Source organism: Hyperoodon ampullatus (genome assembly GCF_949752795.1).
Source record: "Hyperoodon ampullatus genome assembly, chromosome: 12".
Lineage (NCBI taxonomy): Eukaryota > Metazoa > Chordata > Mammalia > Artiodactyla > Ziphiidae > Hyperoodon > Hyperoodon ampullatus.
Genome location: NC_136925.1, coordinates 9784651 through 9797994, shown reverse-complemented (window position 1 = coordinate 9797994; position 13344 = coordinate 9784651). Strand labels below are relative to the sequence as shown.

At 35.0% G+C, this 13344-nt stretch overlaps 1 protein-coding gene across 3 annotated transcripts in view; it reads left to right on the top strand.

Annotated features, from left to right (window-relative positions):
- The window catches only part of LOC307061173 (regulating synaptic membrane exocytosis protein 1-like), a gene marked incomplete at both ends in the record, with an annotated part of 205713 nt that extends 201082 nt beyond the window's left edge, over positions 1-4631 (top strand). For 2 of the 3 annotated variants that reach the window (XM_079716212.1, XM_079716210.1), the window contains 2 exons: positions 2369-2582; positions 4557-4631. In XM_079716212.1, the coding sequence (XP_079572338.1) occupies positions 2369-2582; positions 4557-4631 (289 nt within the window). The remainder of the gene's footprint in view (positions 1-2368; positions 2583-4556) is intronic. The other variant, XM_079716211.1, reaches the window with a different exon arrangement.
- Positions 4632-13344: the final 8713 nt, after the last annotated feature.

The following is a 13344-nucleotide window of genomic DNA, read 5'->3' as shown; positions in this document are numbered from 1 at the left end:
CTGTGCATTTCTAACACTATTTACTGTTTGGTAGAAGAGAAATGTCATGTACAGAAACAGTAATAATATATTGTAGAAATAATATTAAGTAGCCTGTGAGGGACCAGAGGAAACGCTATGAGATTGCATTAGAGAAAGGTTTCATCTCAGTGCTCAGTGCCCTGCACAAATATATTGTACAAAGGTTTCCTGAAACAGATGCCTTTTGATTGGACCCTATAGGATGGATAAAAGTCCTTTATGTGTGAATTTTTAAAAGTCAGAAAGACTTTGATTTTCAAGCTGTTATGCCTTAGTATAAATCATATACTAAATCAGGAGTTGACAACCAGGTGCACGGGCTAAATCTGGCCAACCATCTTTTTTTGTAAATAAAGTTTTATTGGAACACAGCCATGCTTACAATTTACATATTGTCTATGCTACTTTCCTGCTACAGCAGTGCAGCTGAGTAGTTGCCAACCGATATTGCCTGGCCCACAAAGTCTGAAATGTTTACAAACTGGCCTTTTACCATAAAGTTTGCCAGCACCCAAACTAAAACATGTTGTGTATCATTATACATTTATAGGGAAGCTTTTTCTTTAGCCTGGCTTTCTCCTTCATATATATATATATACATACATACATATATATATATATATATATATATATATATATATATATATATATATATAATTTAAATATGTTTGACTTGGTGGTTCTCACAATAAATATTTATTCATGCACTCCCTGTCTGCTCAGCATTTTGGAATGGGTCAAACAGCTCTTCAATAAATTGATCAGATATTCCTGCATGCATTAAATAAAATATCACAATATCCTCTCTGAACTGAAATTAGCTGGCCTTTAAACTGGGAAGGGTTTCAGATTCTAAACTACTTTATGTGCTAGTGCAACTATGTTTGCTTTAATTATGAGAATTAAAATAGAAAAAAGTGTCAGTTGGCAAAGCAGGAAAGGGATTTCAGAATTTTTAAAGTAATCATTAAAGTTCTGCTCAAAAGCTGTTGATGTTAAAAGGAAAATATAATGAAAGCCCAGTACTTCAAACACTGCAGTGCTTGGACTTCACTTATTGGATGCAGTTTCCAGGGAGCCCCAGTTCCCCACAGTTATCATAGATGTGGAGCATCACGCTAACTGCCTTAACTGACAATAACATGTGTGTTCTCTGATCCTGGGGAAACTCACATCCAGCAAATGAGCTTAGATACACAGATACATCTGCTTAGACATTTCCCACGAGTTTTTCTTTTGGTGTAAGAGCCAATGACTCTTAGGCCTGGGACAATTTTCTTAGTTCTCATCAAAAAAACGAAGGCTTCCTTTCTCTGGGGAATCACTGGCTGTCATGGTGCTCTATACAGAACATGGAACCATTTCTGTTTGTAGCAGTTTGAGAGAGAGGGGTTTGGACTGATGGGGAGTGGAGGAAACCTCAGTCATATTAAGTGTGAATGTTCTTGGGGAAATACTTTGCCTCAACATATGTAGTTGCCCTAAGTCCAGCAGTTATAAATAAAGAGTAATAGCAACTCTCATACATATGACCTGGGAGAGATCAAGCAAAACTGGGGCATGGAAAAATCTGAATATTTGCAAGGTATGGTTTAGAACTTGTAATGTGATGCGACAGGTCTAAGCTAGCTCAACTGTAACATATATATATATATATATATATATATATATATATATATATATACACACACACACATCTAGGTATATACATATAAACAGTCCAGTCTGTGTACTGTGTGGAATACTTGATGCTACACAGATGTCTCCAGGAATGGAAGTGAAGGAAGATACTTCATGGAAGACAGCTTGCCTAACAATGTAGCTTAAAATAGTCATTTCCCAAGTATGCATCATGCTTCAACCATGGGTCTTGGGACCAACTTACTGTGACAAACTTTTTAAAAACAGTAATCTGTATTAAACTTCAAACAGAATAAGACAGAAAATATCAGAGCACATTCATTAGGCTAAGAATCTTGTATAACATTTGCCTTATATACACATGATTGTGGTTGTAAGATGTTGAGTCCCAGTCAAAAATACTTTGAAAGTCACCTGTCAAAGAAGCAGAGGCACGGAGTGGATACAGGAATTCCACTGTTGGGAAATTATATGGAATGATTATATAGAGTCTATTTATATACGGTTCAGTGCTAATAAGTGCTACTGGAGCTCATAGAAGACAAGCTAATACATTTCTTACCTCTGGAGGTAAGGTTAGGGGGGAAAGTGGCTTCGTATGTTTTGCTTCAGTTCAAAAGCTAGACGTCTCTTCTGCTACGAAAAAGTGTTTTTGTTCCCGTTTCCAGCATTCCCTTAGCTTGCTCCCATTTTCTCTTCTGCCCAGGAGATTGCATCAACAATTCGAAAGCTATAAGGAACAAGTGAGAAAAATAGGGGAAGAAGCACGGCGTTACCAGGGTGAGCACAAAGACGATGCTCCGACCTGCGGGATATGCCACAAGACCAAGTTCGCCGATGGCTGCGGCCATCTGTGCTCCTACTGCAGCACCAAGTTCTGCGCGCGCTGTGGGGGCCGCGTGTCCCTGCGGTCCAACAACGTGAGTAGAGCCGCCCACGGTGCGCACAGGTGGATGCGCCCCGCCTCCCCCGTGACCAGAGCAGGGGACGAGAAATGCAGATAATTCATAAAAGATGCTTTCTGTATGTGTGTGTCTCGATAAATGATTCCCATTCAACACCAACAGATTACCTACGGGAGTAAGTTTATTTTCTGAAGAAAGTAGTTAATGTAGGTTTAGTATCATGAATTATGAAACCCTTGAAGCGTGTTACCACCAATTCTTCTTGTACAAAAAAAGCAGAACAAAACAACCTACCTTGAGTTTCTGCAACATATGTTTCAGATTGAACGAAGATAAAATCAAGGTAGATTGTGTGGCATTAAATTTAACCTAATGCAATCATGTATAAAGCAATAATTAGCCTCTGTGAGAGTAACTTCAAATTTGCTATCCTGTTAAAAAAAGAAAAGAGTGCTAAGTCTTATGAAAATTATTTGGATATTTAAAGAGTGTGTCAAATTTTTAATTTCGGGGGGGAAGTGGTGGTTTACACTTATATCTTCCTAATTTGGAAAATCACAGTTAAAATTAAAGTGAACCTACCCATCAACATTGTATTCTTTGGTAGTGTATTTGAGTTGTAAGTAGGGTATTATTCTAAAATCTCTTCTAGGGGAATTAAGACATTTAGTAAAATAGATGCATTATTAAACTTAAGATAAGCCTACTATTTTCTTTGTAGCCTTAACTTCTCTGAGCAACAGCTTCTTTATCTATGAAACTGTATGGTAGTAATTAATGCATATGGTTGTTATGAGAATTAAAACAATTCAAATCTATGCATTTTTAATTTTTCTTTATGTTCCGTTCTTATGGCCACATATGTTTTCTTTTTTCCTCCTAAAAGTTTTGTGTTTTAGTTAATCCTCGTATGCTACCTTAAAGCCTTTCCAGAACAAGCTTGGATTGAGATCGTGTCTGGTGCATAAAAAGTGCACGGGACCTATTTGTTAAATTTCCCTTCTTTAGTTCTTGAACACACTTTTTGAAATGAATTCTTGCAAATGAGACCTGTGACAGTATTCAAAATATTTCACAACTCATGCAGTAAGGGTACTGTCCAATCTGAAGGGGTGCTGACCCTGAACAGTAGGGTGCAAATGGGCTGAGTGCCCATAGCTGTTGAATGCTTTTAACTTCACATTATAGGTTTGAGGCAAGCCAATAACATAGAATCAAACCCATATTTTAAACAGGAGAGGGGTTTAAAGGAAATTGAGCTAAGAGGTACCTATGTTTTTGAGCAGACAAGCAGGCCTAATGTAGTTCATCCATCTTTACTAAACCCATTCAATCTTGGAAAAAATATTCAAAAAACAAAACAAAACAAAGCACAACTTAAAATATTTAATCTTGGACAAAGGACACAAAATTGTATAAAGTTGTTTTTTTCCTGTGACACTGTAAATTTTGAAATACCTGTTATGAATAAATCTTCCTTGTGGGATAATTTATGGCTAAATGGTTAACAGATTTCTTTTCTCACTTTTATTTATTACAAACACTTCCCATTCTTAGATTTTTCCAGTTCATAACTATAAATATTTTAAGAGTAATTTGATATAATTATTCATTCAAATTTTATGCATTTTAATATGTCTTTTCAATAATAGGTGGACTAAATATGGTAGTGAATTAAGTTTTCTTTCTGAAGAATGATTTAAATATATATTTAATAATCCAAGTTCTTGAAAGTTCTGAAATTATAGTGCACAACTTTTGTACCTAACATATAGCAGGATCAATATATGTGTATTTTCAACGAAAGATTGAACAGTGACTATTTTTTGGTAAGAATAAATATTTACTTTTCAAACTACCTGTGCTTTTATACTTTAAAGTAACACATGATTGCTTTCTTAAAATCTGTTTATTAATATATGCCTTATTTTTGTTTTTCTCTTCTTTTCCCTCTCTCTTTACTCTGCTTCCTTGGATGCTTTCCCAAAGGAGGACAAAGTGGTTAGAATCCATGATTTCTTTTCTATCGTTTGTTATTACAGTGCTGTGAACTTTATTAAGTGAATGTTTCACCTAGTGTTGTTAATCACTATATTTCACAAAGAAATTACATGCTAGGAAGAGCTCAGTTCGTAGCTCTTATTGAAAAATAAAATGAACATCTAGGAGCATTACAGAGTTTTATATTAATAGATAAAGTCTGGGTAGTTTGTGTTCATGGGAACAGTGATATTTTAACATAATTTAAATCATTATGAAACTCATTTGTCCTCTTACCTCCCTGAGTTTTGAGAATGATCCATCAGCCTTCAGGAACAATAAAGTCTAATGGGCCTTACCTTTCTTATCACCCATTGGATGCATGGAGGGTGATTTGAAACTCTACAGCAGAAGGAATGGGATGTACTGATTTAGTGGAGAGAATGGATCAAATTAAAATCAAGAGCTCAGAATAAAATGATTGTTCTATAGAACACAAGTAGCAGAGTTGTCATATTGAACCACAGTTTTGCTCTTTTCTTCTCCCTCATGCATTGAAATCACTCCTAAGGAAGTAAAAGGTCACCTTTAACTCTTATCAGCCTCGGAAATCACAGAGGGTGTACTCAGTAAGATAGGACACAAGTGGAATCTTACATCAGCCTGCCCTTTGCAGACATACTATACACTTTCATTTGGTGTAAATTACAATTTCCCGATATGAGACTGAGGCAATGAGTATTTTGGGTTCAATATATCAACTCAGCTGCCTCTGTTCAACTGTTTTAAAGTTTAGATTACATACTGCAGTGTGTAGGCAGCAAGCCTGACATTAAGCTGAACATTAACTTGTGTTTTTAAACTTGATGTTAGTATATGTACATAAGTTTTTTTCTATGAAAAAGAAATCAGGTTGAAAATTATATAGGGTAGTTATTTTCACTAAATGTGTTTGCTTGTACCATTGGTGGTACATGAGATCATTTTAGGGGCTATTATTTTAATGCAATACTGGTTTCCCCCACTATCTGAAAATGGAGATTTTCTACAAAACATTTTGTAAGACCAAATGGCATAAAGGGAAGAAACAATTACCTCTGGACATATCTTGTTAACGAATGCACAAAATAAATCAGATAAGGCACAGATGCCCACAGACACATTTCAAAGCTGTGGTGGCTGGATGCTGAGATGCTGAATGTGGTCCCTGGGGGAGGAGCTTGGCAGGGCTGCTCTCTCTGCTCTGGGTGTGTGCTACCTCTATAACAGCTCACTCCAAAACACGGAATGCTATTTTCACATCTCACCTTTTTTCGTAAAAGTGAAAATCCTCTTTGGATTTCTTTCATTTAGTGAAAACAGATACTAGTGTAGGTCTTTTGTAAAAGCAAAGTGGAGTGAAGGGAACTTTTAAAAAGTGGGAGATACGCGTAATGTATTAGGAAAAAAAACACAATTAGACTATCACACTTTCAGTTTCATGAACACTACTTTGGATGAGTCTACATGTGAAATGTAGGTAATTTTAAAATCCTTTAAAGAATAAAAGTTTAAGTACATAAATAATGCTGGTGTTGTGCAGACTTCCGCTACTTCCATAGGGCTGGCCAGATTGATTGTTCCCATACAGGTAGGGTATTTGTGCTTGTTATGATGACTGACTCTGTAATAAGAATTCAGGGGGATTTTGTGGTTGTCAGTCAAAAATAGAATGAAAAAACCTGTAAAATACAATCTCTTTCAATTATTATCTTCACTTTGATTAGAACGCATATATCTACCATTTATGTTTAAGTACTTCATCAGAATTTCATTAAAATGCTTCCTAGCTGATTGAGGTTGATGATGAATTTCCTTTTTGGTCCAAGGAAACTGAAGCCAGATTTTGTCTTAGTTGTGTTAAAGAGAATAGCCAAGTATTAAGCAAAGTATTTGATTGCTATTTCTTTCCCTATTACTCTGAGATCTTTTATTTTTCATAGAGAAATTATAATTTACAGATGTGTGGAGGGGGTGCTTTTATGAGAGGAAAGCAAAGACTAATAAGGATGAATAAAACTTTCCTAAAAGGAATCTCCATCTTGTTCAATAGAATAACGATGAGGTCTACTTAGTTTGTTAAATTGGTGAATAAAATGACTAAAATCCTAGTGTATATGACATGAAGACCTAAGGATAGCTAAGACATAAATATTTCTTTACTGAGTCCAGTGAAAAGTATTAATGATCACATTTTTTGCAGCCTGGCAATATTTTATTTTACAACTTCATTCTTAGTCTAAATCACCTCTACTAATCTGGGAGATTGTGTACTTATAAAGAAAACAGCTTGTCACGAAGAATCACTTTGCACTTGATGAATGTATAAAATAATCTCATTAAAAATTATTACGTGTGTAAAGTGCAAAGTGCACACTCTCAGAGATAAAATGATAATTTTTATTTCATCGAAAGACTTTTCTCAAGCCTAAATATATAGGAATACTGCGGATTTCCCCACAGCCTATTTAAATTGTTTTTTTTTATATCTTTATTAGAGTATAATTGCTTTACAATGGTGTGTTAGTTTCTGCTTTATAACAAAGTGAATCAGCTATACATAAACATATATCACCATATCTCCTCCCTCTTTCATCTCCCTCCCACCCTCCCTATCCCACCCCTCTAGGTGGTCACAAAGCACCAAGCTGATCTCCCTGTGCTATGCAGCTGCTTCCCACTAGCTAACTATTTTACGTTTGGTAGTGTATATATGTCCATGCCATTCTTTCACTTCATCCCAGCTTCCCCTTCTCCCTCCCCGAGTCCTCAAGTCCATTCTTTACGTCTCTGTCTTTATTTTTGTCATGCTCCTACATTCTTCAGAACCTTTTTTTTTAAATTCCATATATATGTGTTATCATACAGTATTTTTTTTTCTCTTTCTGACTTCCTTCACTCTGTATGACAGCCTCTAGGTCCATCCACCTCACAACAAATAACTCAATTTTGTTTCTTTTTATGGCTGAGTAATATTCCATTGTATATATGTGCCACATCTTCTTTATCCATTCATCTGTCGATGGACACTTAGGTTGCTTCCATGTCCTGGCTACTGTAAATAGAGCTGCAATGAACACTGTGGTACATGACTCTTTTTGAATTATGTTTTTCTCAGGGTATATGCCCAGTAGTGGGATTGCTGGGTCATATGGTCGTTCAATTTTTAGTTTTTTAGGGAACTTCCACATTGTTCTCCATAGTGGCTGTATCAATTTACATTCCCACCAACACTGCAAGAGGGTTCCCTTTTCTCCACATCCTCTCCAACATTTATTATTTGTAGATTTTTTGATGATGGCCATTCCGACTCGTGTGAGGTGATACCTCATTGTAGTTTTGATTTGCATTTCTCTAATGATTAGTGAAGTTGAGCATCCTTTCGTGTGTTTGTTGGCAATTTGTATATCTTTTTCGGAGAAATGTCTATCTAGATGTTCTGCCCATTTTTGGATTTGGTTGTTTGTTCTTTGATAGTGAGCTGCATGAGCTGCCTGTATATTTTGGAGATTAATCATTTGTCAGTTGCTTCATTTGCAAATATTCTCTCCCATTCTGATGGTTGTTTTTTCATCTTGTTTATGGTTCCCTTTGCTGTGCAAAAGCTTTTAAGTTTCATTAGGTCTCATTTGTTTATTTTTGTTTTTATTTCCATTTCTCTAGGAGGTGGGTCAAAAAGGATCTTGCTGTGATTTATGTCATAGAGTGTTCTGCCTATATTTTCCTCCAAGAGTTTGATAGTGTCTGGCTTTACATTTAGGTCTTTAATCCATTTTGAGTTTATTTTTGTGTATGGTGTTAGGGAGTGTTCTAATTTCGTTCTTTTACATGTAGCTGTCCCGTTTAACCAGCACCACTTATTGAAAAGGCTGTCTTTTCTCCATTGGGTATTCTTACCTCCTTTATTAAAGATAACATGACCATATGTGTGTGGGTTTATCTCTGGGCTTTCTATCCTGTTCCATTTATCTATATTTCTGTTTTTGTGCTAGTACCATACTCTCTTGGTTATGTAGCTTTGTGGTATAGTCTGAAGTCAGGGAACCTGATTCCTCCAGCTCCGTTTTTCTTTCTCTCAAAATTGCTTTGGCTATTCATGGTCTTTTGTGTTTCCATACAAATTGTGAAATTTTTTGTTCTAGTCCTGTGAAAAATGCCAGTGGTAGTTTGATAGAGCTTGTACTGACTCTGTAGATTGCTTTGGGTAGTATCGTCATTTTCACAATGTTGATTCTTCCAATCTCAGAGCATGGTATATCTCTCCATCTGTTTGTATCATCTTTAATTTCTTTCATAAGTGTCTTATAGTTTTCTGCATACAGGTCTTTTGTCTCCTTAGGTAGGTTTATTCCTAGGTATTTGCAGTGGTAAATGGGAATGTTTCCTTAATTTCTCTTTCAGATTTTTCATCATTTGTGTATAGGAATGCAAGAGATTTCTGTGCATTAATTTTATATCCTGCTACTTTATCAAATTCATTGATTAGCTCTAGTAGTTTTCTGGTAGCATCTTTGGGATTTTCTGTGTATAGTATCATGTCATCTGCAAACAGTGACAGTTTTACTTCTTCTTTTCCAATTTGGATTCTTTTTATGTCTTTTTTTTCTCTGATTGCTGTGGCTAAAACTTCCAAAACTATATTCAATAGTAGTGGTGAGAGTGGGCAACTTTGTCTTATTCCTGATCTTAGTGGAAATGGTTTCAATTTTTCAGCATTGAGAATGATATTGGCCATGGCTTTGTCATATACGGCCTTTATTATATTAAGGTAAGTTCCCTCTATGCTTACTTTCTGCTGAGTTTTTATCATAAATGGTTGTTGAATTTTTTCAAAAGCTTTTTCTGCATCTATTGAGATGATCATATGGTTTTTTTCCTCCAATTTGTTAATATGGTTTATCACATTGATTGATTTGCATATATTGAAGATTCCTTGCATTTCTGGGATAAACCTCACTTGATCATGGTGTATGATCATTTTAATGTGCTGTTGGATTCTGTTTGCTAGTATTTTGTTGAGGATTTTGCATCTATGTTCATCAGTGATTTTGGTCTGTAGTTGTCTTCCTTTTGTGACATCTTTCATCTGGTTTAGTTATCAGGGTGATAGTGGTCTTGTAGAATGAGTTTGAGAGTGTTCCTGCCTCTGTTGTATTTTGGAAGAGTTTGAGAAGGATAGTTGTTAGCTCTTCTCTAAATGTTTGATAGAATTTGCCTGTGAACCTATCTGGTCCTGGGGTTTTGTTTGTTGGAAGAGTTTTAATCACAGTTTCTACTTCAGTGCTTGTGATTGGTCTGTTTATATTTTCTATTTCTTCCTGGTTCATTCTCAGGAGATTGTGCCTTTCTAAGAATGTGTCCATTTCTCCCAGCTTGTCTATTTTATTGGCATATAGTTGCTTGCAGTAATCTCTCATGATCCTTTGTATTTCTGCAGTGTCAGTTGTTACTTCTCCCTTTTCATTTCTAATTCTATTGATTTGAGTCCTCTCCCTTCTTTTCTTGATGAGTCTGGCTAATGGTTTATCAATTTTGTTTATCTTCTCAAAGAATCAGCTTTAATTTTATTGATCTTTGCTTTGGATTCTTTCATTTCTTTTTCATTTATTTCTGATCTGATCTTTATGATTTCTTTCCTTCTGCTAACTTTGGGGTTTTTTAAATTCTTTTTTCTCTAATTGCTTTATGTGTAAGCTTCGGTTGTTTATTTGAGATTTTTCTTGTTTCTTGAGGTAGGATTGTATTGCTATATACTTCTCTCTTAGAACTGCTTTTGCTGCATCCCATAGGTTTTGGGTCATCGTGTTTTCATTGTCATTTGTTCCTAGGTATTTTTTGATTTCCTTTTTGATTTCTTCAGTGATCCCTTGGTTATTTAGTACTGTATTGTTTAGCCTCCATGTGTTTGTATTTTTTACAGATTTTTTTTCCTTTAATTGATATCTAGTCTCCTGGCGTTATTGTCAGAAAAGATACTTAATATGATTTCAATTTCCTTAAATTTACCAAGGCTTGATTTGTGACCCAAGATATGATCTATCCTGGAGAATGTTTCATGAGCACTTGAGAAAAATGTGTATTCTGTTGTTTTTGAATGGAATGTTCTATAAATATCAGTTAAGTCCATCTTGTTTAATGTATCATTTAAAGCTTGTGTTTCCTTATTTATTTTCATTTTGAATGATATGTCCATTGGTGAAAATGGGGTGTGAAAGTCCCCTACTATGATTGTGTTACTGTCAATTTCCCCTTTTATGGCTGTTAGCATTTGCCTTAAGTATTGTGGTGCTCCTATGTTGGGTGCATATATATTTACAATTGTTATATCTTTAAATTGTTTTTGTCTTTGTTTATCATCTGTTTGATGATAGGGTATTAACTTTAGATAACTCCTTTAGGAAATTAACACTTTGGTCTTACTAAGTGAACTGAATTACATCCTCTAAATTCAATTCCTTTGGGATTTCCTGTAAAATTTGATCAGTATTTCCTGTTTGGTGGGGGTAACTGGCTGATGAATAAAGCAACTAAAAATGAACTTGCTATCTTTCTAGTTAATCTTTACTTTCATGCAAATAAAAGTGTCAGGTGTTATATGTTAAGAGTATTTTATAATAAATGTCAGCATTATTCTGAAAAACAGAACATGACCATTTTCTTATGTTTTTAATGTGAAAGGTACACATATCTACCTTTTAAACATCATGTACAAAGAAACTTTTTTATATCAAGATAATTAATGAGATACAATGTTTACAAAGTCATGATTTTTTTTAAACTGGCTCCTCATACCTTTTCATTGGTGTTTGTTTATAGAAATCATACTAAATGATATGCTGATAAAGTATGTTTTTATAGAAAAAAACTCAAAATGAAAGGGTTGGGTGGAATGGGACAGCACCAACTGAGTTTGGAACTGTCCTCACCCCAAGGTGTTATCTGTAGGTAGGTTGATTCTGGTGGCAATAAAGAACTTTGCTTTCACGGACTCTGTTTTAAATACCAAAATTGTTTTGTTTTATTTTTACTCTTACTAAGGTTAGATAAATATTGGCAATTCAGTAGAATCATACCCATTTTTTAAAATGATTTGCATGATTGTGTTAAATATTTATTCTCATTATGAAAAAATCTCTCAGAATTATCCATATTTGGTCCATGGTATGATGAGCCATCTGATCATAATTTTCAACCTTCAATCTTTTAAAAAAAAATCACTGTAAGAGTTTGCCTGCGCCCACTTTCAAATTTCTCTCTCTCTCTCTCTCTCTCATTTTTAACTAGATGCTTTGATGATGGATTTCTTTGCAAGAATGTTCTCTTAGAGATTCTTCCCAGAAAGACAGTATGGGCCTAAGTAGAAAAGTTTATAAATAATAAACATATTAGTAAGGAAATATTAGGGTACACTGAGAGGAGAACATTCATTAAGCAATTTAGTTGATTAGATTTCTCAAGGTTTCCTTTACTGTGTCGTGCTTCTCTGAGAGAGGAGTAAAACATCAAGTTGTAAAAACTTTCATTAGATAATCAAAATAATAAAATAATAAAAATTTTATTACAAATCAGTTTTAGGGATTTGCTACACTTTTTTCACATCTATAGAATTTTAATCTCTTGAATTTAGCATTACTATTCTGGAAACATTTGTTAATATTCATTAATCATTGGGATATTTATAGTCCTGGTTTTGTCCCCACTCCTGAAATCATAGTTTAAAACCTTTATAAAACCTGTTTCCAGAAATTACAGTTTCACAAACCAATGTTCAATACAGATGCATCTTAGGGTATAGAGAAAACCCTTGTAATTTAAGGAAAGGGACTGTGAGAGGCGGAGTTTTCACAAAGCTAAAGACTAACCCACGGCAAACTGCCTAGCTTTCTGTGAACCTAAGTGGTCAGATCTCTTGTTCATTTACCTAGAAGTGGAATTACTGTGTCACGTGATAGCCTTATGTTTAACAACTTGAGGAACTGACTGTTTTCCCAAGCAGCTGCATAGTAGTATTTATGGGTTCTAATTTCTCCACATTCTCATCATTACTTGTTACTACCTGGATTTGTTTCTGCTATAGCCATCATGTTGCATGTGAAGTGATGTGGCATCCCGTTGTGCTTTTCTCAAAGCTGTTTTTAAACCAAAATTATCAAACTAGTTTTATATCTCCAAGGATTTACTTTGTGTGGATTTAGATTCTTACATTAAAATGTTTCTAAGTTAGTCATTTCTTGAGAATAGATTTTTTTTAAGCTATCATATTCAAAGCATTAGAAGTTTGGTTTCTTTCTTCTCTGGTGATTCTTTATGTCTCTTATGTTACAATTTCATAAGTACTTATTAACCTATATAAAGCAATCAGAACAGGAGCTCTGTTGAGTTTAGGGTAACTTGGAATCTAATATCTGTCTAGACCAGCTATCCCTAGGGTGCACACAAAGTAAGAGACTTTCATTGCCAATTGAAAAGACTATTTTTTAAACATGTGGAGAGAACTAGCAGCTTCTGTTTTACCATTCAGCCGTAGGTCCAAAATTAACACAGAAGCTTAAGCCCAGATTTTAAAAGACTATTCTTTTTTCAGCATGTGCAGGATATTTTCTTGAGTGATGAGAGCTTTCAGCAGTACGCAAATAGACCCACATAGAGATGCAGTAATGACCAGGTTTTCTGTCACCAGCCATCCAACTCTCCATACATCCCTGAGGTCTTCCTCCAACAGATTTCAGCAGTAGATAGATTCCATATCATTGCTGCC